The sequence below is a fragment of the Erpetoichthys calabaricus genome, chromosome 7 (assembly GCF_900747795.2).
Source record: "Erpetoichthys calabaricus chromosome 7, fErpCal1.3, whole genome shotgun sequence".
In the NCBI taxonomy this organism is placed as follows: domain Eukaryota; kingdom Metazoa; phylum Chordata; class Cladistia; order Polypteriformes; family Polypteridae; genus Erpetoichthys; species Erpetoichthys calabaricus.
In genome coordinates this window covers 17,476,314-17,504,019 of record NC_041400.2, presented here as the reverse complement: position 1 = coordinate 17,504,019, position 27,706 = coordinate 17,476,314, and the positions used below count along the sequence as shown (strand labels likewise).

The following is a 27,706-nucleotide window of genomic DNA, read 5'->3' as shown; positions in this document are numbered from 1 at the left end:
TAATGGACTTACTATTTACGACTCGGACTCCTTAATTATTGCTCTCAGAATCCTTTATATGCCATTTGGCCAACTCTGAGTGGGCTGTCATTTGCCTTTTCCACAAGAAAGGCTTTCTGCCTGAGTGACAGAGTGCTGTTGGGTTGTTATTTTAATACAATAAATAGTAAAAGTAAATGTCACTTCACAAGTCTTATTTGTCTTAAATAAATAGACAATCTAAATTGGATTAGGCAGGCTGGAGAAAGTCATTGTATTACAAAGAAATTCAAAGTTAATCATCTCATCTTAAAAAGTGAACTACCTTATAGTGCTTTCTTTGTACATGGATATTTTACTAATTAAGTAATAAACGCAACTTTGTAGAATATAATTATGAAATTGTAATGGGTGGCAGGGAGGCCAGATAAACCCCTGTACCCTTACCTGGCAGGGAGGCCAGTTTTAGTGGATGACAGTTGGGGAGTGCCTTCCAAGAGTACATAACCCCCCTAACACACTGGATGGCAGCATATTCCTGAGCCAAGATGCTCATTCATGTACCTGCAGGGCATGCTGGAAGTTGCGGTCCCGTGGAGCAGCCTTCCCTGATAGGGGGAGCTGCTGTGGAGGGCTGTCCCTACTTTTCAGGGGCTTCCAGCTGACCCAGGAGTGCTTCCTCCTTGAAACCAGAAGTATTCCATAATAGTGGGCCACCTTCGTGCACTTGGGTGGTCAGAGTCGGGAGGAGGCGGATGAGACTGCATGGGGGGGTGTAGAAGGAGAAAAGTATTGCTTGTTGTGCGGCCTTAAAAGAATGAAAATGTGGAGGGTAGTGTGTAAAAAAAACATATTGTATTTGAACCCAGGACTGTGCTGTGAAGTTGCGTTTGGAGGTTTGATGCACTGCAACGCCTCCTGCTGGTCACATGGTATAAGAATTTCAGCATAAGCATACAGTAACAGTCAGAAATGAAAAGTACATTTTAATTACAGTACGGAATGTTTTTACGTTTTTAAGTGCTCATTAGAGTAAATTTACATTTGTAATCTGCACCGCATGCCACGACTATTCCTCCAATATATATCAGCTTTGCAAAATCATTAAAGTGTTCATTTTGATGAGCAAATCACCATTTTTGGATTTTTTCCCACAACTGCTGATTATAATGATGGCTTTATCAAGGAAGTTTACATATTTTTTAAATCAATATTTTTATTAAATCAAAAACAAAATAACTGAAGATGTATACTAATAAACAAACATTAACGAAAGCCCGAGTGAATATTATGGGATAGCCTATCCGACCATGGAGAGGAGGATTAAAGCAATAAAAAGAACAAAGACTTCAGACCCCTTCACTCGGCACTCTTTGTTGTATTGTACAATTAATCAGCGTCTCTCCCCTTCATTCATTGATCAAGAGTCTAAAAGCGTGACCCCCGTATGAAGGAGTGTCCTCTTTGAGGACCACTTTTATTTTCCAGAGTTATTTATGTTATAACTAGTCATTTAGCCCGTTACAATAACGGGCGCTAGAACAGTAGTGCATAAACATTAGTAGGAACAGTCTATATTAAATGGCAAGGGACTTTGACCTCATTCTTTTTGTTGGTCGTATTTTTCTTTCTTTCAGACGTTCTTTTGTTGTTGTTTACTTGCTCAGCTGACCGTTCTTCGTGGGCTGCCGCCGTGTATTGTGTGTGTTTAATTTTCTGTGACAGTAATACTGTCTTGTACATCCGCTGGCTTGTAGGTCCGTAATATACCTTTAATTTTCTCGGGCGGTAATACAGGCGTGCGCGTCGGTAATATGCCTTTAACCTCCTCTGACAGTAATACTGGCTTGTATGTGGCTGTAATATGCGTCCCTATATTGTGTACCTTTAATTTCCTCTCGCAGTAATACTGGTTTGTATTTCTGTAAAACACCTCTAACTTTCTCTGACAGTAATATCACGCATCGCACCGTGTCCTGCGCATGCGCACTTCACCAGAAGCCACACACACACAGACACCTGGACGTACACAGGGATTTTATTAAAGAGGATACAAGGGATGTTCAAAAAGTTTTCGCACTTTTAGACAGAAGGAGTAGTAATTGGTCATGTCTGAGAGTGTCATGTGACTGGGTAAAGTGCATCACAAATGAAGGTGACTATGCAAACAGAATTAGAACAGAAATTCATAAATATATTAAACAATAATAAAGAAAATGTAACCACACGAACTAAAACAATCCCACCCCAGTTCCCATTCCGGCGATATACAATAAACAATAAACACAAATTAAGCAACAATAAACAACTAACAGAAACTTCACACGATGAAGTCCATACACACAGAGTCCATAGGAAATGGCAGCCAAAGTCTGAATAACCCAGAGATCAGCTTGCTGTATGTAAATGTAAAGAACAGTCCTACCGGTATATCCTGAAGGTGAAGAGTGTTGGGATCGGGAGAGCTCCTTCTCCGAAGGTCGACAAACAGTCCAATTCAGTCCTCACTCAGCAGGCCGACACCAGACAGTCCATACACACGAACAGAACGGGAAGGCAATACAGACGGGGAACTCCAGACACAACACAACCTCTCTTCTCTGTATCACCAGGCACCCTTGAAAACTCATACAGACCTTCTTATCTCCAGCAGCCCCTGCACCTTTAGCAGGCGTCCAATCAGATCAACTGCATGGACTGCTGGGAGTTGAAGTTTTACTGCCCGGTAGCACTGCTACAAGGTTACGATAAAGGCCTTCCTGAACTGATGAGTTTTCAGTTGTTTCTTAAAATAATGAATTGAGTCATCTGATCTCATTCATTTCGGGAGGTCATTCCAATGTCTGGGAGCTGCACAGCTGAAGGTCCCATCACCCATAGAGAGCAGATTAGTGGGGGGTGTAGCAGATAAAGCTTTTGTCCACCTCTTGAACCCTCAGGTACCACTCGCAACACCAGGTAAAAGTACTATTAATCTTTTATTTTACAATAATAACATGCACCAAGCACTCTACACTCCTCACTACACATATAATCAATTCTCCAAATACAATACTCTCTCCTCCTCGCCCAGACACTTCGCCCTCCTACCTCCCAGCTCAGCTCAGTGTCTGGGCTTTCCCATAGTCCTTTTATACACCCTGACCCGGAGGTGTTCCTGCCCAACAGTCCACAGTTCCTTATTCCTTCCAGGTCAGGGTAAACAGTCCTTTTCTTCAACCCGGGAGCACGTCGTTTCTTCCTGTCACGTGACCATGACGTACTCCCGGGTTATAGGGCACATAAGAGCCCACGAGCCCCCCTACAGCAACTTCTGATGGCCCCCAAGGTATCCAGCAGGGCTGTGTGTAGAAACTACAAAGTCCATGAGGCCCTGCTGGAACTCGGGGAACGTTTATGCTGTCTGGAGAGCTCCTCCTGGCGGCCTGGGGGTGATGGCCAGAGTAAGAAGCCGGCAATCCACCACAGGGGGCACAACAACATGGTCAGAATCAGAGGACCTTAGTGGGCGAACATGTCATCGATTTTGTCCGGTGTGAGACCATTTAAAGCTTTGTAGGTTAATAATGGAATTTTATATTCAATCCTGTAAGACACAGGGAGCCAGTGCAGGCGAAGCAAGATGGCTGTGATGTGCTTGCTGTTGGTGGTCCGTGTAAGGACTCTCACAGCAGAGTTTTGAGCTGTGATATAAGATCAGAAGCAGCATCTGCCAGTAGGGAGCTACAATAATCGATATGAGATGTAATAAAAGCATGGATGAGTTGCTCAGCATTAGAAAAGGAGAGGAACGAGCAAACACGGGAAAGTTTCTTAATGTGGTTTATGTCGGCGGAATAAGAAAAGGTGGAATCAAAAATGACCCCAAGATTCTTTGTATTAGAAGAAGGTCAGACGAGATCATCACCAAGAGTGACTGAGAAGGAGATCATCTGCTTAAGTTGCCCACTGAAGCCAAGCCTTTACTAATGGAGCTAATCACGAATGTTTGTTCCTTATGAAACATCCTCAGTCTCAAGCAGCACAGAATCCTACTAGAATCACATTTTATGAATGTTTACATCAATAACAATGTAAAGATAATGTAGCTACCGGTAAGTAAGTAAGGCAGGATCAAGCGCGGGTCAAACGCTTGCCGAAACAAATATCTCAGTCCAAAAGTTCGTTTTGAAAGATTTTGTGAATATTCAAAGCAAATAATCCACACAAGAATAAAGAAAAAAGGTTGTTACACATGTAGAATAAAAGGTAGAAAATATTTGAAAAAAATGTTTCTTCTCTAAATGTAGCTTTTCTTGTCAAACTTCAGTTGTTTCCATAATTAAAGATATTTTACTTTGCCTTCAGCACGCTCTAAACTTATGGCACTGCACGATCAATAGAGTGCATTGCGTTACATACTATTGGGCACGTTGAGGCCCGGTTTAAAACTGTGTGCCCTCCATGCCTTACCAGCGCCAAGGCAGGTCACTAACTGAGCCTAATCTGTAGTCAGAGGGGCAAGAAATAGTGAGAATATATCGATTCAATTCAGTTTGTGGGAGTTGTAAGAACCTCCCATAGACTGAGCACTAATTTAATTTAACTTAAAAAGCTAGCAAATGGCTCTCACACATAATTCAAAGAGATCATTACCAAGTGTTCTTGCTGTTAAAACACGTATTGCTCAAGTAACATTTTTATGCTTCATTTTCTTCGTCTCACTACCTGTCCGCAGCTTGTCTTGGCCAGTCGTCCTGAGCAAACTGCTCCAGCAGTGTCAGGTGTGAAGGGGGTCTTCTTCACACTGCATATCTCTGGCCTCTCCATAGATGTTTAATGGGATTCAAATTCGGGCTCATAGAAGGCCACTTCAGAACAGCCCTGAGCCATTCTTGGGTGCTTTTAGTTGTGTGTTGTGGCTCATTATCCTGTTGGAGGGTCCATGACCTGCAGGACGGAGCTTTCTGACACGGGGTAGTCGGTTTCACTACAGAAAGTCTTGATAGTCTTGAGAGTTCATTATTCTCTGCACAGATTCAACACACCCCATGCCAGAAACAGCAAAGCAGCCCCAAAACATAACCGAGCCTCCTTCACATCTCACAGTACATATGGTGGTCTTTTCTTCGAAAGCTTCATTGTTTTTCATCTGTGGACACAGAGCTGATGTGACTTGCCAAAAGGCTTCAGTTTTGTCTCATCTCTCCTAACGACATCCTCCCAGAAACATTGTGGCTTGTCAAGATGCAAATTCTTGTGTACCAAATTTCAGGTCAATAGGTCAAACGGTTTGTGAGCTACAGGTGATTTAAAATCCTGGACAGACAAACGAACAGCCACAGTAGCGTATCATCTCTTCTATATATTTCTCTTCTGGTTCATCCTGCTTCCACTTCAAAACCGGTCCCGCTCACACGCAGCCAACACGGCATTTCTCGATTCCTATTCGTTCTCTTCCATGCCATGCACTATACCGGCCTGCTGAGTGTAATACATCCAACAAGTACTCGAGGTGCTGCCATGATGGTAAAGTAGCTTTACCACCTTTGCGGGAGCCACCTGTGTCTTTACAACAGCTTCTTACACAGCAAACATCAGAAGCTAAAAATTATCGTGAACACATTCGAGAATACAACTCTTCACTAGAGTCAAGCGTTTGCTTCCATGGGTGCACAGATAACTCAACCTCCTGGCCACGGACCATACTGTTTTAAAATACACGGGCAAATTTATCACCAAATCTCTCCACGCTAACACTTCTACCTCTCCAGGATATGGTCAGTTGTATGTTTTTGACACAGCGCAAGCTACTGAAGTACGCTTACAAAATAAAGAAAACTCTGCATGCAGTGAAAATGTGCTTCTCCAGCTAGATTCCATGCTCAGAACCATCAACCCCTTCGCTAAATCATACAAACACATGCATGAAATCACCCAGTCCAATCCAACAGCATCTGTACGAATGGTTTTCAAGGAAAACCCTAGGCAGGATTTACAATGATACGATGCCCCGACATTACAGCGATTTTCGTTGGAGAAAATGGTGAACCACCTGCCGAAAGGGGCATTTGCATCTATCCCATAGGCAACTCCTGTAAACAGATTTCCACGCTCAATATGAATTGCAATCCTATGGTTTACCCACTTTTATTCCCTTATGGAGACATTGGCTGGCACAAAGATTTACAACATGTTCCCGATAAAAGAACCGCCACGTGAATAAGGCTTACTCAATGCCAATTTTATGTGTACAGATTAGCAATGAGGAATACATTTAGTATTTTGCACTCCAGTGGCAAACTATTCCAACAGTACGTCGTAGATGCGTATGTTAAAACAGAGGGCGCGCGTCTCAACTATCTCAGATCACATTAACAAGATCTACGTGTGGAACAATACAAACGACTATCAGACGCACTGCAAGCAAACGCTGAAAATAACAACATACGTGTAGGCAAAATGATCATATTACCGTCCACATTTCCAGGAAGTCCAAGATACATGCAACAAAACTATCAGGATACCATGGCCATAGTACGTAAATTCGGAAAGCCTGATTTATTTATCACTTTCACATGTAATCCTGCTTGGCTGGAAATTCTACATGCACACTGCGTCTTTCAAGAAGTATTTATTTCTTCTTGATTTCTGAATTCCTTTCTCACCGTTTTCCGTTCCTATTCTTACACTGCCGTATGCTACGGCGGGCGTCGGCTAGTATAGTATATATTGCGACACTAGAGGATGCTGTCGCTCCTCAAACCCCACAGACAAACGTCCAAGATACCAAGTAAAAGCACTCAGAAATATTTTTCGATATTTTGCCACAGTAGACACCACTAACACCACAATAAACATCCATCCATCCATCCATTTTCCAACCCGCTGAATCCGAACACTGGGTCACGGGGGTCTGCTGGAGCCAATCCCAGCCAACACAGGGCACAAGGCAGGAACCAATCCCGGGCAGGGTGCCAACCCACCGCAGGACACACACACACACACCAAGCACACACTAGGGCCAATTTAGAATCGCCAATCCACCTAACCTGCAAGTCTTTGGACTGTGGGAGGAAACCGGAGCGTCCGGAGGAAACCCACGCAGACACAGGGAGAACATGCAAACTCCACACAGGGAGGACCCGGGAAGCGAACCCAGGTCTCCTAACTGTGAGGCAGCAGCGCTACCACTGCGCCACCCCCACAATAAATCAATAATCAAATACAATAACACAATCCTCCACTCCCAGCAGCTCCGTTACACACCCTCCTAACTCCGGCTCAGCTTGCTGGGTCTCGCATTGTCCTTTATATAGTCCATGACCCGGAAGTGCTCCTGTCCATGTGATTCCATAGCAGTTCTGGGTCAGATGAAGACTTATATTTTCCTTCAGCCCGGAAGTACTTCTGTTCTTCCGTCCCCGTGACTTGGGAGCACTTCCAGGCTATAGGGAAAATAAAAATCCACAGCGTCATACTGTGGAACCCACGGTCCCCAGCAGGGTTGTGAATCCAAACTCTATCTCCCCTGATACCCTGCGGGAATCTGGAGCACCTCTATGCTGCAGGGAGGACTCCATCTAGTGGCCTGGATGTGTCAGTCAGGATAAGCTGCCAGCCGACTCTCACAATATATATATATATATACGAGCTGTGTAAGCCTGTGCTGTGAAAAGCCCGGGGTCCTAGAAACTTTTGAAATCATCAGAAAAAAAATTGAAATGAACAGTAGAGATGTCAGGAAATTGAAAGGAACTACTCTGGGCGTCTCTCTCCTAGGAGGTTTCGATTTGCTGATGTTCTTGCCTCGGTTGTGTATTAAGCAGCTAAGCGAGTGTCTGTTTCCTCGGCGGTGGAGCCCTTACCCCAACTCCACCTCTCACTTCCGGGCCGGACAGACAGACACACACACTTCCACACATAGATGTTTATATATAAGAAATGTTAAATATTAGTAAAATATATATATATACTAGACATTAAGCCCGTTACAATAACGGGCGCTAGAACAGTAGTCGTTAAACATTAGTAGGAACAGTCTATATTAAATGGCAAGGGACTTTTTACCTCATTAAATTTTTTCCGTAAAATGCCTGTAATTTCTCTGACAGTAATACTGGCTTTGCTGTCCGTAATATGCGTTTAATTTTCTGTCACAACAGTGGACAATTAACAGATTCTCCCCAGCAACTGATGTAATGTGTGCGAAAATAAATCTACTTTTAAAAGTCATCGTATTGTAATATCATGAAAATTTGTATATTTAGGAAAACCCCTTCAACGACTGACACTTTACACTTTACCGGGCCAAGCTTCTTAATCGCAAATCTGACATCCTCAGAGTGAACACTCACACAACAATGGGGAAGCTGGTCTCCGCGTCTCAGTACCCGATTGGATTTTTCGTGTTTTCTGTTTTAGGTCGTACCTCATTTACCGAAATCCGATTGGATCGGCCGCGCGATATTTTATAGGTCCCGCCCTCTCTGTCTTGTGTGATGCATCAGGCGGCCTTTGAAGCATCTGCTTTGAAAGCGTCGCACCGTGCCCCGCGCATGCGCACTTCAACAGAAGACACACACACACGGACACTGGACGCACACAGGGGTTTTATTAAAGAGGATATATATATATTATAATTATTAATATATATTATTATTTATTATATATATTAATATATATATATATATATATATTAGTGCAAAAATTGCTGCTTGGCACCACACAAAATATATATATATATATATATATATATATATATATATATATATATATATATATATATATATATATATATATATTATTTTCAAATGAGCAAATTAGGCATGTGCATTGTATTGTATTGGGGTGTATTATTTATTTGTCTGTATTAATTATATTTATCTGGTTGAGCAATGTTATGATAATACTAATGAACAGCAATGATAAATGTAGTTGGCCCGTAACGAAAGTGAGAACTTTTTTTGTTTTTTTTTTAAGTATGTAAACGTACCCATAGTAAGTGAATAAATCCAGACAACGTAATAGTACATTTACTGACTTGTGACGGTGGTTAGTGAGCACAGTCTGATAAGACATTAAAAGAAAATACAAGGAAAAACACAAAACAGCGTAACATTTACATCATTTAGCAGACGCTCTTATCCAGAGCGACTTACAACAGTGTTTGTTAGTTTTTTGTTTTTTTTCCCGCATACCCCTTGGGGTCAGAGTGCAGGGTCAGCCATTGTACAGCGCCCCCTGGAGCAATTGAAGGTTAAGGGCCTTGCTCAAGGGCCCAGCAGAGTAGGATCTCTTGTGGCACTGACGGGGATTCGAACCGGCAACCTTCGGGATACCAGCGCAGATCCTTAGCCTCAGAGCCACCACTCCGCCCGTAACGTTAGTCTGTGTGATGAAGTATTTTAAATGGATATCTGCACATTTCCCGTGTGTGTGTTTTATTTGTTTTTTTAACTTTTATTTCACTACCCTTTTGCTCTTAACTGGCGACAGTAACTCAAACCCACAGCCTGTTTCTTCTTTGAAAGTCACATGACTTTACCTCCAAGTTATCCATCCACCGCTGATGATGACTCCGCTTGGTGCGTATCAATTTCCAGTGAGGACTCAATAGAACTTTTTTGACTTCTACAGAAATGACTGAAATTAGTATATTGTACATCCCACAAGATGCAATAAATGAAACATGATTGAGTTACATTCCAAAATGGAACATAAACAGTACGTGTAATCTAAAGTAAATACATTTTTGTAAATGTAACAATCTGTCCTTTCCCAGCTGAATGGCTGATGGCACAATTGCAGACATATGTGATGTGAATTAAAGAAAACAACAAATAGAACAAGCAACACTTGAGCCAGTGGCATAGCTAGGGGTGGGCAGAGGGGGTGGTCCGCCCCGGGCAGCACATTTTTGGGGGAAGCATTATTGGTCAAAAGGCTCAGTGCAATTCGTGTGTAAGCAGCAGGGTTTGGAAAAATATTTGATTTGTATCCACAAATGCTTCAAGAATCATTTTCAGACTGTCCTTCTGTGACGGCATCAGAAACAGCAGTTGAAATTTATGAGGCAATAACAAAAATAAACCTAAACATCCATCCATCCATTTTCCAACCCGCTGAATCCGAACACAGGGTCACGGGGGTCTGCTGGAGCCAATCCCAGCCAACACAGGGCACAAGGCAGGAAACAATCCCGGGCAGGGTGCCAACCCACCGCAGAACACACACAAACACATCCACACACCAAGCACACACTAGGGCCAATTTAGAATCACCAATCCACCTAACCTGCATGTCTTTGGACTGTGGGAGGAAACCCACAGAGACACGGGGAGAACATGCAAACTCCACACAGGGAGGACCCGGGAAGTGAACCCAGGTCCCCAGATCACCCAACTGCGAGGCAGCAGTGCTACCCACTGCGCCACCGTGCCGCCCTAAACCTAAACATTACAACAATAATAATTTCTAGGAAGATAAACAATTAATTTACAATTTATAACTTCATTTTGTTATAAATCAGAATGCGTTTTTGCTCTGCGGAGAAAACATCCCCACCTATCACTTGTACGCTACACTGGTTGTGGTTTTTGCAGTGTAATTATATTAAACTAATAATTACAACATGGCTTATCAGTGCGACTATACTATATTCTTGTCTAGTTGATGCTTATAAATAATTATATGTGAACAATTATTGCTGTTTCTCTATATATATGAAAAAATCTATGCAAAATTTATCTTAATTTTTCTCTATACGTCAGTCAGTCATTGTCCAACCTGCTATATCCCAACACAGGGTCACGGGGGTCTGCTAGAGCCAATCCCAGCCAACACAGGGCGCAATGCAGGAACAAACCCCGGGCAGGGCGCCAGCCCATCGCAGGGCACACACACATACCAAGCACACACTTGGGACAATTTAAGATCGCCAATGCACCTAATCTGCATGTCTTTGGACTGTGGGAGGAAACCCACTCAGACACGGAGAGAACATGCAAACTCCATGCAGGGAGGACCCAGGAAGCAAACCCAGGTCTCCTAACTGCGTGGCAGTAGCGCTACCACTGTGCCACCGTGCCGCCCTCTCTATATGTCATTTTATTTTTTTATTTAAATAGCTTAACATACTGTGGTAGGCTGATGCCCTGCCCGGGGTTTGTTTCCTGCCTTGTGCCCTGTGTTGGCTGGGATTGGCTCCAGCAGACCCCCGTGACCCTGTAGTTAGGATGGAGGAACGCAGGAATCGTGGGAAATAGGGGTCCTTTCATCGGATTGGCTGGCCCAGCGCTGTTTCAGCCGCCGAACGGCCAAATGGGGGAGGCAGCTTGATGGATGAGGTCTCCAGGGCTCTAAACATATACAATATAATACAATACAATTTATTTTTTGTATAGCCCAAAATCACACAAGAAGTGCCGCAATGGGCTTTACCAGGCCCTGCCTCTTGACAGCCCCCCAGCCTTGACTCTCTAAGAAGACAAGGAAAAACTTGTAGGGAAAAATGGAAGAAACCTTGGGAAAGGCAGTTCAAAATGAGACCCCTTTCCAGGTAGGTTGGGCGTGCAGTGGGTGTCAAAAAGAAGGGGGTCTATACAATACAATACAATACAATACAATACAATACAATACAATACAATACAATACACAGAACAGAACACAAGTAATCCTCAATACAATATAAAAATAAAAATTTTAGAAGTACGGAGCAGAATTTAACAGTAGATGATATCACATAATAAGATTTGGATTTGTTTAGAGTCCTGGAGACCTCATCCTTCAAGTGGCCATATGATATGGACAAGATTTGGATATCCAAATCTTATTATAGGATATCATCTACTGTTAAATTCTGCTCCGTACTTCTAAAATGTTTATTTCTATACTGAATTGAGGATTTGTTCTGTTCTGTGTATTGTATTGTATTGACCCCCTTCTTCTGATACCCACTGCACGCCCAACCTACCTGGAAAGGGGTCTCTCGTTGAACGGCCTTTCCTGAGGTTTCTTCCATTTTTCCCCTACAAGGGTTTTTTTTGTGAGTTTTTCCTTGTCTTCTTAGAGAGTCCAAGGCTGGGGGGCTGTCAAGAGGCAGGGCCTGGTAAAGCCCATTGCGGCAGTTCTTGTGTGATTTTGGGCTATACAAAAATAAATTGTATTGTATTCTATATAGCGGGTTGGATAGTGGATGGAAGGATGGATGGGTTAACACATTCGGCTATGTTGGAGGGTGGCAAATTGAAGAAGCGCTCCGCCCCGAGTGGCACGAACTCGAGCTACACCACTGGCTTGATTTTGTGTCACACTTACTTGGCTTTACCCAGTGATGTGTCCAAGGCATGCAGCTGTACAGGGGACAATGTCTTTTGTTTCATTTCATTTTGTCACTTTTCAGGGCGCGTACAGAACTTTTTCAATGAGCCAGAAGGGGACCAACAAACTTGTCCATATCTGTAATTATTTTCCATTTCTTCAAGATGTTCAGAGATCAATGGGCTGCTCTCTTTATTCTCTTGTTACAACAACGTGTGGTGACATAAACCACATTGACTTGCTTGTCCATATGAATTGTCTCGGAGACTCTCTAACATCCTGGAATATCGTGTTGTGAATTCCAGGAGACTGATCTGCTCAGGCCTCAATGGTGCATGGGGCTGCTTTGTATTGTATGTCGGCACACACACACGCACACACACACACACACACACACACTGGGACAAAATGTGTTATCCCTGGAAAGACAATCAAGCTGTGATAAAAAACAGAAAGTAAACTCGGGTTGCACCAACACGCATTAGAAATACGATGACGTGCTTTACCTCAGACAGGGGCATTAGCAGCCCCGAAGACGCGCTGAAGTCGAGTTTACCCTCTGGAATGAAGCAGGAGGCCGGAGGCCCTGAAGAGCTCAGCGTCTATAAATGTAATTGCAGAGACAGACTTGATCCTAAAAGCAAACACCAAGTATGAGACATCTCCTGATGTGCAAATCCGCAATATTGGTCTGGTTTAGTGCCTGAGAGACCTCCCAACCTCTCCTTACCTGTCAGAAGGCCCTGGCGCTGACACTTCTGCACTTTCTGTCAATTGAAAAATGAAATAGAGAATATCGAATAAGGAGGAATTCACGAGAAAATAAAAAATACGTATCTAATTGCCTTGTAGGTTGAAGAAGAGCTAATTACACTGCCGATTAAAACTATTCACACCCTTGGATGTTTTCACATTTTCTTGTTAGGCAACACTAAATCACAGTGGACTCAAAGTGTAAAGAGATTCTCTGCAAAGTGGTCTAAATCAGTAAACCACCACTGGTCCCCAAGTATGAGTGAAGTGTTCTGCGAGCTGACAGAGTGACTTTTACATCACTCTGGTGGTTTGCAGCCTTGTTATAAGTCATTTATTTTATTTTACGGCACCCCTAGTCAAGTCTCTGGTACATCCGCTTCCGAATATCACCATCACCCAATGTGACCAGAGTTACAAATTGAATTATTTCTTTAGAGGCCTGACATCAATCACAAAGAACCGAAAATTAAATAAAACAGACTGTTTTACCCTGGAAGATATTTGGGCTTGACGTCATCCACAGAAGTGGAATACTGGAGGGACCCCCTCACATTTCTTCTTCTATCTTTTGTAGCCTTTCTGACTTGTTAGTGGATTATACTTGTAAGTAATGTGGCGAACGGCTGGGGCTCATACCCAGTCGGGACCCCTGGAGGATGGAAGGACTGGGAGAGAAGGAGTACCTGCCTTGGAACATGAGAAGACAGCCTGCCATGGTGGGTGTTGGGCCTACGGGAGCAGAGCTTGGAAGTTCAACCTTGTGGGGGACCCGTGGCCACCGCCAGGGGGCACCTGGATGGTTCAGAAGCCATGGTATGTAGCACTTCCACCACACCGGGAAGTGCTGCCGGACCAGGAAGCAGGTAAACCCGGAGTGCTTCCAGGTGTGGAATACAATACAATACAATTTATTTTTTGTATCGCCCAAAATCACACAGGAAGTGCCACAATGGGCTTTAACAGGCCCTGCCTCTTGACAGCCCCCCAGCCTTGACTCTCTAAGAAGACAAGGAAAAACTCCCAAAAAACCTTTGTAGGGAAAAAATGGAAGAAACCTCAGGAAAGGCAGTTCAAGAGAGACCCCTTTCTAGGGCGTGTAGTGGGTGTCAAAAAGAAGGGGGTCAATACAATACAATACACAGAACAGAACAAATCCTCAATATAGTATAAAAATAAAAATTTTAGAAGTACGGAGTAGAATTTAACAGTAGATGACATCACATAATATGATTTGGATTTGTTTAGAGTCCTGGAGACCTCATTCATTAAGCTGCCTCCCCCATTTGGCCATTCCACGGCTGAAATAGCGCTAATCCAATGAAAGGACCCCTCTTTCCTACAATTCCTGCGATCCTCCATCAGGGATGACTTTACCTTAGGCAGGCAAAACAACTTGGCAGGTGGGCAGTGGCACCAAGTGCCACATTTGAGTACTGAGAAGAGAAACAGAATAGGTGAGGGTTAGTGTCCAGTTCTAACTATCATGTTACTTATGTTTTAGTGCTAATGACTAACAACAGAGATGCAGTCTGTACAGTTAATCAGCAGCTCTAGTCAGGGTGTGCTAAATTGAAGTAGTGAGTTTTCAGCCGGGATTTAAAAGCTGAGACTGAAGGGGCATCTCTTATAGTAGCAGGCAGACCATTCCACAGTTTAGGGGCCCTGTAACTAAAAGCTCGACCTCCCACTTTTATTTTATTAATCCTTGGAATCATAAGCAGACCGGCATCTCGAGATCTTAATGTGCGCTCTGGTTTGTAAGTCATGAAAAGTTCAGACAAGTAAGCCGGACCTTGGCCATTTAATGCTTTATATGTCATCAGGGACCACCTGGAGCACATCCGAGTGAACTAAAAAAGGGGCTGCCTCACTCCATTCAGGGAGCTGGAGTCGGGAGGCAGAGGACGGAGCTTGCGAATGGAGGAGTGAGGGTGACAGTAAGGAGAAGAGAAGAGAAGAGAAAAGAGAAAGGAAGGACTGAGCATTGTGAATTTGAGCATTGTGTGGTGCTGGACAGAAGAAAAGACTTGTGTAACCTGTCTGTGCCAGGTTAAGCGCTGGTATAGCGCCATCTATTGTCACAGTAAACAGATAACAGGTGTGAAGAAACAAAGTCACACAGTATAAACTTTTGGGGTTTCCGCCCCGGTTTACTGAAACATAAATTGAGTATCGTCTCCACAATACAAGGCAAATGGTCACACCGGACAAAGTATAAAGCAAACGGGGAAACATTTATACAGAGGGACAGGAAATTGAATCATGGATGCTGGGAAAACTGAGATGCATGCTGGGAAAAAGACGTCATCATCTTGTGACTGGAGGGTAGATGGGAACCCAGAAGTATGGCGTCGTTTTGTTTGCTCCGGGCTTTATTACAGCGGCGATTTCTCGCTCTGGCTGATGAGACAAGAAGAGAAAGGTTAGTGCGCTGCCTCTGTCCCTCGGCATGGGTTGTTATGATGTGGTCTGAGTCCTTAAACTGCTCCCTATGCACTCGTGCGTGACACAGGTCAGGGGCAGAAAGCTGTCTATCCAAAATTAGTCGACAGCCAATTCTTGGTATTTCAGACTCGAAACTGGCCAAATTAAATCGTTTAATTACTGCCTTTTGCTCTAAAATACTCAGCGTAGAATGGCTTGATACCAGTGTAACAACAGATGGGTTCCTCAACTACTCCTAGTCACCTTCTTCTTCTTCATAGGCAATTCTTTATATTTCTTTTTTGAATCATTTTATTACATTTTTAAAATCAAATAACATTCCATACAATCAAGCCAAGTTTTACAAAACTAGGTTCAAATCAAATCAACCCCCTCCCAAATTCTTTATATTTCTCTTTTCGACTGCTTCTTCTTCATCTTTTCCCACTTTTACGCTATATTGCCAAATGTATTGACCCCCCCCCCCAGAGCATTGAATTCAGGTGTTCCAATCACTTCCATGGCCACAGGTGTATAACATCGAGCACCTCGGCATGCAGATGGCTTCTACAAACATCTGTGCAAGAATGGGTCTTCTTCAGGAGCGCAGTGAATTCAAGCCTGCTACCGTGAGAGGATGCCACCTGTGCAATAAGTCCATTTGTGAAATTTCCTCTCTCCTATCACAGTCAGCTGTTTGTGGTGTTATAACAAAGTGGAAGCAACTCAGCCACAAAGTGGTAGGCCATGTAGAATCAGAGAGCGGGGACAGCGCATGCTGAGGTGTGCAGACATCGCCAACTTTCTGCAGAGTCGATAGCTACAGACCTCCAAAAGCTGAAGAACAGTGCAGCGTAGAGAGAGAGCTTCATGGGATGGGTTTCGATATCCAAGCAGCTGCAGCCAAGCCTGACATCACCAAGATTGATGTACAGCGTAGGATACAGTGCTGTAAAGCCCACCGCCCGCCACTGGACTCTAGAGCAGTGCAGACGTGTCCTCTGGAGTGACGAATCATGCAAACTGATGGACGAGTCTGGCAAGGAGAACGGTACTCGCCGGACTGCATTGTGCCAAGAGGGAGGATTATGGTGTGGGATTGGGCTTGGCCCTTTAGTTCCAATGAAATTAACTCTTAATGCTTCAGCATACAAAGCCATTTTGGACAATTTCATGCTCCCAACTTTGCACAAAGCGAGGTCTATAAAGAAATAAAGGCGCGAGTTTGGTGTGGCTGCACAGAGACGGCCCTGACGTTAACCCAACAGCACACCTTTGGGATGAATTTGAGCAGAGACTGCGAGCGAGCCAGGCCGTCTCGTCCATCATCAGTGCCGGTCCTCACAATTGCTCTCCTGGTCACAAATTCCCATAAACAACAACATTTATTTCTAGAGCACATTTTCATACAAACAATGTAGCTCAAAGTGCTTTACATGATGAAGAAAGAGAAAAAAGACAAAATAAATAAGAATTAAAATTAGGGAACACTAATTAACATAGAATAAAAGTAAGGTCCAATGGCCAGGGAGGACAGAAAAATAAAAAAAAAACTCCAGCCAGCTGGAGAAAAAAAAAAAAAATCTGCAGGGGTTCCGAGGCCACGAGACCACCCGGCCCCCTCTAGGCATCCTACCTAAACACACTCCTAGACCTTGTAAAGCCTTCCCAGAAGAGCTGAAGCTGTTAGAGCTGCAAAGGGTGGGCCGACTCCATATTAAAGCCAATGTATTAAGAATGGGATGTCATTACAGTCACCCTGCCTGGGATTGGTTCCTGCCTTGTGCCCTGTGTTGGCTGGGATTGGCTCCAGCAGACCCCCGTGACCCTGTGTTCGGATTCAGTGGGTTGGAAAATGGATGGAAGGATGGATGTTATTACAGTTCCTGTGTGTCTAAAGGCAGGCGTCCCATTACTTTTGCCAATATGGTGTATGAAGAAGAGTCGATGTGCCTGATCCACCTTCTCCAAACAGCTCAGTCCTGCACCTCCTTCTCAATCAGGCCCTTTTTCCTCTACTTTGGCCTCTCTTGCTGTCTCTTCCCCTGTGTTTCCATTCCCATCACTCTTTTGCCCATTTATTCTTTGTCTCTCCTCATCACATCTCCATACCACTTCCACCTACTGTCCTGTACTTTCTTAGATATCTCACTCACTTTTGTTTTTACCTCCAATTGTCTCAGTTCTTATTCTGTCCTTCATTATTTCTGCCCCTTCCTTTTCCTGCTGTCCCTTCACTGCCCTCGTCTCAGCTCCATACATCATTGCTGGTCTCACCACTGTCTTATAAACCTGACCGTTAACCTTCTCCTTAATTCCTTGATCACACGATACTCATGATACCTTCTTCCAAATGTTATTGAGAGTATCAAGAGCAGGGCAGGAACCCAACCCATAACGTGGAGCCATTTCTTCATCCATCCTGATCTCCAAGGTCTGAGTAGAAGCATCGAAGAATTGAGGTTCAGGCGTGGAAAAGTTTTTCCCTTACGCTTATTACCATCGTGCTACTTGGGTGTCTTCCCACATGTCCAGCACCCCTTCACACACACACTGTTTCCTCCTGTCTCTGCCCACTCTGACCTCAGTCGTCTGAGTAGCTGTCTCTGAAACTTGAATTTCAGACTTCAAGGAAGAGCAGGAAGATCTTAAGAACCCAGACATTGACTGTGAACAGTGACTCAAAGGTAATTTAAAACAATTGTAATATATTTTACTGAATCACAGTTTCTCATTTATAGTGATTTAAGAGGCCAATGTAACATTAACACGATCAAACGGCTCAATTTACAGTTTCCTTGTTAACATATAGCAGCTTATCACATTGAGATTTTCTTTTCCTTTGCATGTGAGCCTAAATAAAACATTTTGCTTCTCGGCTTCACTATAAACGAATCATGCATTTTACATGTCCAGATGATGTGTCAGTGTTGTCTCAATCTGGATGGCTCACGAGCTTCATCTTCATTAAAGCAAAAGCAACATGATTAGCATTCATTTGTGCCGTCATCTTATATAACAGCACAGCACTTACTATGTGATAAAAATTCATAGAAATGCATGGATGTAGGCAGCTGAGACCTGGCTAAGGCTTTGGACTGCAAACCTCTGAGATGCTGGTTCAGTTCCCAGCACTGACTCATTGCACAACATGCATGTCACAGCTCTTACTGTAAATTATTGTAAATATGAAGTACCTTGTGAGGGCGCGCACAGTGAATGGCTCTGAAACTGACAGTCAATGGCAGATAAATATTAACACGCGAGCGTGTCCATGTGCTCCTTCTCCAGAATTACAATGTAGAACTTTACTTATCTGTAGAGGGAAACGTTGGGACAGTTTGCTACAGTAGGCCTCGTTGAAACAGTGCGGGAAGTGTTTGGTAGTGGAACGTGCAGCAACGTTTAATTACCAGTTTTGCCGTAATGCTGTCGAAGCCGTGAGTGGAAGAGATCGTGGAGCACTTTGCCCCTTCCTCGCTTCGCTCGCCCTCCTCCTCAACCCGGAGCGCGCTACGTGCCAGCCACTTTGTGTCTCTGCCACTCGCATTGTGAAGTGGGGGGGCTGAACGCACGCTAAAGAGATGTGGATGGATCAGCTGCTGGCTTGCTGCTGCCGAGCTGTGTGTTCTGCATGTCGTGCTGCGCGTCGATCATTTAAAAGCCTGTATACCAGCTGTCCTCGCTTCGCTCTCCCCCCTGGGGCCACACTACACAACAGCCACTTTGCATCTGTGCCACTCGCATTGTGAAGGGGGGGGCTGAACGCACGCTAAGGAGATGTGGATGGATCAGCTGCTGGCTTGTTGCTGCCGAGCTGTGTGTTCTGCATGTCGCGCTGCGCGTCGATCATTTAAAAGCCTGTATATCAGCTGTCCTCGCTTCGCATTCCCCCCCGGGGGCCATGCTACACAACAGCCACTTCGTGTCTCTGCCACTCGAATTGTGAAGGTGGGGGGGCTGAACGCACGCTAAGGAGATGTGAATGGATCAGCTGCTGGCTTGCTGCTGCCGAGCTGTGTGTTCTGCATGTCGCATTGCGCGTCGATCATTTAAAAGCCTGTATACCAGCTGTCCTCACTTCGCTCTCCCCCTGGGGGCCGCGCTATGTACCAGCCACTTCGTGTCTCTGCGGCTCGCGTTGTGAAGGTGGGGGGGGGCTGAACGCACGCTAAGGAGATGCGGTCGGATCAGCTGCTGGCTTGCTGCTGCAGGGCTGTGTGTTCTGCTTGTTGCGCTGCGCGTTGATCATTTAAAAGCCTGTATACCAGCTGTCCTTCTGTTTCACTGCCTTGTCTCTCTAAAGTATCTTCCGAGAAGATCACGTCTCGACCCAAGATTTTTTTAATATAATAGAGAGATTATATCGTTATATTTTCATAAAGTCTGCATGTTATCTTGCAAAAATTTAGCTGAATACTGTAATGATGTTAATATTATTTTTTATTAAATTCATGCACAACTTTATACAGTCCACATATACCGGTAACAGTGTTTGACGTAAACGGCCCCACGTGGAGTTGGTCAGCCCCAGGCCCTACACACGCCTAAGGCCGCCTCTGTGGCCATATCCTCGGTCAAAGAGATATTTAGCTGGAAAAAGGAACAATTCACACCACTGAACAAACTTATCGATCGCAGTTTCCATGGCTGTCCTCCTTAACTCACGGTGGACCGATTTGTCTTCTGTGAACTCCTGCAGTCGTTTTGTGTGCAAGACAAACAGAAGAGGAGGCAGGCAACAGTCTTGAGGTGACCCCACTGTAAAAACAACCCTTAAGACGCCCTTGTCTATGTTCGGTTAGTTAAAGAGTCCAGAATCCATCCCACCACGTTAGGGTCCAAACAGAATCGATCAGATCAGAGCCACATCTGCCAGGCTGCAGGAGAGTTTTTACCCCCAAGCTGTCAGACTCCTTCAAACCATGCTGCCCGCCTGGGATCTTCCACACGGCCTCAACCACCTCGAAAAACAGAACTTTTATACATGCGAGCCACTGTCCTGTGAAGACGAGTGTGCAGGTAAAGAAGAACTAAAAATCTCATACTGACCTTTCAGGATTTTGACATTCTTGATATCCTTCTGCTGTGAAACATTCTGACCTGTCATTGTTTACACGTCTTAAACAACTATTATAATTTCTGTATTATCTATATCTATTATTTATTTATTATATTACAAATTTATTGACTATATTTATGTATCTGCTGCGGTGGCTTGGCACCCTGCCCAGGATTGGTTCCTGCCTTGTGCCCTGTGTTGGCTGGGATTAGCTCCAGCAGACCCCCGTGACCCTGTGTTCGGATTCAGCGGGTTGGAAAATGGATGGATGGATTTATGTATCTGTGAATTTCCCTTTGTGGATTAATAAAGTATCTATCTATCTATCTATCTATCTATCTATCTATCTATCTATCTATCTATCTATCTATCTATCTATCTATCTATCTATCTATCTATCTATCATATAGTGCCTTTCATATCTATCTATCTATCTATCTATCTATCTATCTATCTATCTATCTATCTATCTATCTATCTATCTATCTATCTATCTATCTATCTATCTATCTATCTATCTATCTATCGTCAATTCTGGCAGGTATACCAGTCCCAGCCTGCTATCTATCTATCTATCTATCTATCTATCTATCTATCTATCTATCTATCTATCTATCTATCTATCTATCTATCTATCTATCTATCTATCTATCTATCTATCTATCTATCTATCTATCTATCTATCTATCGTCAATTCTGGCAGGTATACCAGTCCCAGCCTGCCATCTATCTATCTATCTATCTATCTATCTATCTATCTATCTATCTATCTATCTATCTATCTATCTATCTATCTATCTATCTATCTATCTATCTATCTAATGCTGCGCTCTCGCCCTCCAAGCCTTTTTCCTTTCTTTTTCATCTCTCCTCCTTCTGTCACAGCCCATTCTTATATGACTCTGTGGGCACAGCGTCTCAGTCGCGCACTGCAGTAAGCTGATTAAGCAATTGAGAACGATCGCACCCTCACATGCAAGTACGACTCGCCCCAATTACCTCATCAGCTCCCCGCAGATGCGCGAGCTCGCCAATGGAGACTGACACGGTCAAATGGATTATTTCAGATCTGGCCTCTCTTTTGAAGCCGCGGACCCGCTGTCCAGGGTTTGTTCCTGCCTTGATCCCTATGTTAGCCGGGATAGCGTCAGGCAAGTCAATGCAACCCTGGTCTGGATTAAGAGGGTCAGGAAATGACAAGACAATTACACCCTTGTGATAAATAGATTGTCTTCAACAAAAATGATCAGAAGGACTTGAAGTTGTGTGTGTCACATCGAACAACCCCCAGGGGTTCAGCCCCCAATAGGGTACGAGGGGTCAAAGTTGCTCCTTTTCACAAAAATTCAAAAAATTTGGGACAGGAATATAGGCATGTGGAGGGCCGTTTTATGATATTTTGAAGGTGCAGATCACAACTACGTTAATGTGTTTGACATTTGATTCTTTATTGGTGGACCTAGCAATCTACAAGCCACTCCCAAAGGGTTAATAATGAAAAATATCAAACATAAGCTTATGGGGTATTATTTTAGGCTATTTCAAGGTCAGTGATTATGAATATGAAGTTATCTGGTGGCTCTGGGGCTAAGGGTCTGCACTGGTATCTAGAAGGTTCAAATCCTGCTTCTGCCAGAAGGACCATTGGAGCAAGACCCCCTTAACTGGAAAATTACTCCAGGGGTGCTGTACAATGGCTGACCCTTGTACTAACCCACCAAGGGTCATGTGAAAAGACAATTTCTTCTCGGGGATTAACAAAATATATCAAATCAAAATTTCTGATTTTCAGTCCTTTTCTAGAGATGGAGCCTTCTGTGGACCTCAGTCAGCAGGTGAGAGATGACAGGTTTCTGTTACAATCGAGAATGTTAAGTCTTTAAATGTTGAAATTGAAGCACATGTTTTAATATTTCTACTATTTGATGCAACTCTTCTTGTTTTTTGTGTAATTGTAAGTTATGAAGTAAATCATTATGTTTCTTATGAACGCCCCAAGTTCAGACTTTTTGCTACAGGAATAACATTTGCCTGTTTTTAGAGTCTGGGCACCTGCTGTAAATCCCGAGGGTGAGATACTTGGGGAGAGTGGTTCTGCACAGGAGGGAGGCAGACTCGCGTCTACTGAGACTTTGCTATAGAGTGACCAGCCGCCCAGTGCTGGACCTGATTAGACGCTGGTAGAAATCCAGTCTGGGACACCCCAAAGTGACTGGTTGTCCAGTGCTACACCTTATTATACACTGGTGGAAACACAGCCTGTGACCCTCAAAGTGACTGGCCATCCAGTGCTAGATGTAATTATGTGCTGAAAGAAATCCAGTCTGGGTCACCCCAAAGTGACCAGTTGTCCAGTGGTAGAAACCCAACCTGGGATGCTCCAAGGTGATTGTCCATCCAGTACTGGATATAATTACATGCCAGTAGAAACCCAGCCTGTGACACTCCAAGTGACTGGCCACCCACTGCTAGACATAATTAGATGCCAGCAGAAACCCAGCCTGTGACACTCCAAAGTGACCGGCCTGCCAGTGCTAGATGTAATTAGGTGCTGGTAGAAACCCAGCCTGGGACACTCAAAAGTGACTGGCCGCCCAGTGCTGGACCTAACTAGACACCAGTAGAAACCCAGTCTGGGACACCCTAAAGCGACTGGTTGCCCAGTGCTACACCTAATTAGATGCCAGTAGAAACCCAGCTTGTGACACTTCAAAGTGACCGGCCGTGTAGTGCTACACCTAACTAGATGCTGGTAGAAACTCAGCCTGTGACAGTCCAAGGTGATTGTCCGTCCAGTACTGGATATAATTACATGCCAGTAGAAACCCAGCCTATGACACTCCAAGTGACTGGCCACCCACTGCTAGATGTAATTAGATGCCAGCAGAAACACAGCTTGTGTCACTCCAAAGTGACCGGCCTGCCAGTGCTAGATGTAATTAGGTGCTAGTAGAAACCCAGCCTGGGACACTCCACCACAGGACAGCTTACAGGCTTTCCTCCCCAGTCAGAAATATTCCACACAAATCTTAAGGCCACCTTCCTGCTGTGACAGTAGCAGCCACTAAAATCAGAGGGTGACCTAAAGCCTCCGTTCCTGTGAATGCGCAGGTGTACTCATAGATGCTCTCAGGCCAAGGTGAAGGAAGGATCACTGCTGGCCTCTGTCCAGCGTCGTTCTGTCTAGCGATGGGAGGCGAATTCTCCGTATGCTGCCTCGTCGACGGCCCCCTGCCTAGTCCAAAGTTGCGATTTTGCCCAACCAATCGATCTCATCAAGACCTCCCTTAATCAGAAATTGTCAGGTGGTTTTGCAGTTCAAAAGATGACTCAGATTTATTTTTAGCCGAAGAAGGCAGCCAAAGAGTTAAACTTCTCGCCTCGTTTTCTTCCTCAAAACGAGTTTCACTGTTAGTCACCGCAGGAAAAATAAAATAAATAAAGTTCTGTTTTTTTTTTTGCCTCTCTCTCTCTCTCTCTCCTTTAATTACCGTAAGAGCCGCCTGCATTATGGTCACATCTTGAATTTAAAGGAGGTCTAGATGCACAGTCAGGAGAGGCTACATGATCAGAAATGCCGTTCTTCAAGAAAAAGGTCAAATTATATGATTGGTCGTTGCAGGCAAGCAGTCCGACGACAGGAACGGCGCCCAGAAGTCAGTCCCGGACGTCTGTCACCCCTTCCACTCAGGATATCTGCAGGTTGGTGCTCACAGTAATTCGCATGAAGCCATGCTGCTGGTGTATTTCATATCTTTGGCTCCGTCATTTTTTATGGAGCCTTTCTCATTTCTGCATTTCTGTAGTGTCTCATGTAGCGTCAAATGCACGTTCTGTGGACGACATTCAAACTGATAAGGGTGACAAATGAAGAATTGAAGTAATGTCTGTGCTATGTATTTGATAAACTATATTTTTCCATGTGAAATAATCCACCTGTATGATAACCCATTGATTTCTTTTCTTTTCACTAAAATTTTGTTTTGCCATTTCTGTCGAGCTATCACTTCACCTTCTCTTTCCCACTTTCCATTCTCCATGTTGGCATGCTGCTGCTGCTGTCGTTCTGCTAAATAAACTCAAAATAAATAAATAAACGTGCACAAAAGGCCTGCTGTTCTTCAGGCAGTACAGGAAGATGACTCCGAGGTGGGCACACCTGTCGTGGTCTTATCCCATACAGGCAGGGATGCCGAGAAGAGGGAGATCAAACAACGGCCACCCAGAAAGCAGGAGCTCTGCCCAAACTGCGAACATGCAAACGTGGCAAGGCAGCCCAAGGAAAAAGTTTTGAAGTCCCGTCGGGAGCATCTCCGAGCACGGGGTACAAATACCCACCAGGATACAGATTCCTCCTCGGATGACAAACAGAAAAGCTGGAGCCAGGAGAGGGCCAAGCCTCCAAGAAAAGGTAGAAGAAGGTTTCTTGCCAACAAGGTGCAGGACAAATCTCCTGTGCCCGCCAGGCTGCAGTTGGCTCCTCTAGGTGGCATGGGAGGAGAGGAGCCACAGAGCAACAGCTCGACTGTGCCCACGCACTTACAGAAGCAGTCGTTAGGGAGCAGTCGAAGGAGGCTGTCATCATCTTTGCAGTCTTCTCTGGAGACGACGCTTGAGTCGGCCCAAAGGAACGGAAACCACGTGGCGAACAATGCCTTGGTTATGTACCCCGAGTCTTCCTCGTTACCCGACGAAGACAAAGCCACTTCAAAGCTTTGTGCAGATGGTTTACCAGATGCATCCGCTCACAACAAGCCACTGATTTTTAACCCTCAAAGGAAAGGCGACTTGTTACGCACTGATGATGGTGAGGATGAGGATGACGACGATGAGGACTTGGAAGTCTGCCGGTGAGTTTGCTCTTTGAATTGTGCGGCTGTTGTTTGTGGTGCCTGCTCATGTCCGTGCTTTGCTTTGTTTTCTGGCATTTCCATTTTGTTCTAAATATCACTACTATAAAAAAAAATTAGAATTGATGATATTTATCTTAATTAATTTAGCTTTGGTCATTTTCAGCATTGTTCGATGAAGGGTCTGCATTGTGTCACGGTTCATTGTCCAAACTATTAATCACTGGCAGTGCTACAGAATGTAAAGGTGCTCAACGTAAATGGATATCAGGGCAAGGATGTTTGGTACGGCAGTGCAGTCATATTTGTACTTTCGAAGTGATGTTTTTAGAACAATCTGGACAAGACCAGGCCATTCAGCCCAACAAAGCCCACCAGTCCTGTCCACTTAATTCTTCTAAAATGATATCAAGTCGAGTGTTGAAAGTCCCTAAAGTCCTCCTGTCTACCACACTACTTGGTCACTTATTCCAAGTGTCTGTGGTTCTCTGTGTGAAAGTGCGTAATTTAACCTTCACAAGTTTCCAGCTGTGTTCTTGATGAACTGAAGTCACCATCTCGATCCACTGGACTGATTCCCTTAATCATTTTAAACACTTCAGTCATGTCACCTCTTAACCTTCTTTTCCTTAAACTGTAAAGGCTCAGCTCTTTTATCCATCCATCCATCCATCCATTGTCTCCCGCTTATCCGAGGTCGGGTCGTGGGGGCAGCAGCTTGAGCAGAGATGTCCAGACTTCCCTCTCCCCGGCCACTTCTTCTAGCTCTTCCGGGAGAATCCCAAGGCGTTCCCAGGCCAGTCGAGAGACATAGTCCCTCCAGCGTGTCCTGGGTCTTCCCCGGGGCCTCCTCCCGGTTAGACATGCCCGGAACACCTCACCAGGGAGGCGTCCAGGAGGCATCCTGATCAGATGCCCAAGCCACCTCATCTGACTCCTCTCGATGCAGAGGAGCAGCGGCTCTACTCTGAGCCCCTCCCGGATGACTGAGCTTCTCACCCTATCTTTAAGGGAAAGCCCAGACACCCTGCGGAGGAAACTCATTTCAGCCGCTTGTACTCGCGATCTCGTTCTTTCGGTCACTACCCATAGCTCATGACCATAGGTGAGGGTAGGAACATAGATCGACTGGTAAATTGAGAGCTTCGCCTTGCGGCTCAGCTCCTTTTTCACCACGACAGACCGATGCAGCGCCCGCATTACTGCGGATGCCGCACCGATCCGCCTGTCGATCTCACGCTCCATTCTTCCCTCACTCGTGAACAAGACCCCGAGATACTTGAACTCCTCCACTTGGGGCAGGATCTCGCTACCAACCCTGAGAGGGCACTCCACCCTTTTCCGGCTGAGGACCATGGTCTCGGATTTGGAGGTGCTGATTCTCATCCCAGCTCTTTTAATCTTTCCTCATCACTCATCCCCTGTAGCCCTGGACTCAGCCTCGTCGCCCTTCTCTGGACTTTCTCTAGTGCTGCTATGTCCTTTTTGTAGCCTGGAGACCAAAAGTGCACCCAGTACTCCAGATGAGACCTCACCAGTGCACGACATGTGACGACTTAATACCCAGAATGAACCTGTGGAGAAAATGTGTGCATATCTGCGGCCACTGTCACTTTCGATTTGCCATCTCCTTCCGCAGCTATGCATTGCCATTGCTGGAAAAAACACCTGGACTTCTGAGGATTGCACAGAAACCCTGTTGTTTGAGATCCAGGATAGTCCTTTCCTGACGGTACCACCTAGGTACGCCAACAGGACTGCACTTCCAAACTCCAGTTCCCATAAACCCCTGTGGGTGGCCAAGCTGGCATGCCTCCAGTGGAGCACTGCCATCTGATGTATTGGAAATGGAACTGTGCCAGGCTCTCTAGCTAATGCTTGTTCACCCCTTGGCACTTTCCATTTCATCCAGAGGTTCGCTGCCCCACCGAGATGCCTGTCCGTCCTATGTGGCACTCACAATACGTCCTTACATAAATAAATAAATAATTGTACAGAAATTGTTTCTGTTTACAACTCCATTATAAAATCCTCCACAGTCTGTATGCACTTAACAGTCTATTAAATTTATGGTGCTTTATATGATGCTGAAGAATTAACCTTGGGTTTGTCCCACCGCTATGAGTTAGCCCATAAAATTCTACTCCTATATTCCAATACAGGTTAATCTTGGAATGGTAAAGCTCCGGGAGACCTCCAAATGTCTCCTGTGGATATTTCCATATTAACATCTCTGTACTCATGAACTTACAATCGAGTCGTAGCAAAGCTTAACAGACGATAAGGTTTCCCGGCCACTACATGTTCTCATTTCCAGAAATCCCAGTCATAATAC

At 44.6% G+C, this 27,706-nt stretch overlaps 1 protein-coding gene across 3 annotated transcripts in view; it reads left to right on the top strand.

Annotated features, from left to right (window-relative positions):
• marchf1 (membrane-associated ring finger (C3HC4) 1) overlaps positions 1 to 27,706 on the top strand; it is a 447,051-nt gene that overhangs the window by 355,601 nt on the left and 63,744 nt on the right. For 2 of the 3 annotated variants that reach the window (XM_051929799.1, XM_051929800.1), the window contains 2 exons: positions 24,144 to 24,223; positions 24,631 to 25,371. In XM_051929799.1, the coding sequence (XP_051785759.1) occupies positions 24,144 to 24,223; positions 24,631 to 25,371 (821 nt within the window). The remainder of the gene's footprint in view (positions 1 to 24,143; positions 24,224 to 24,630; positions 25,372 to 27,706) is intronic. The other variant, XM_028805007.2, reaches the window with a different exon arrangement.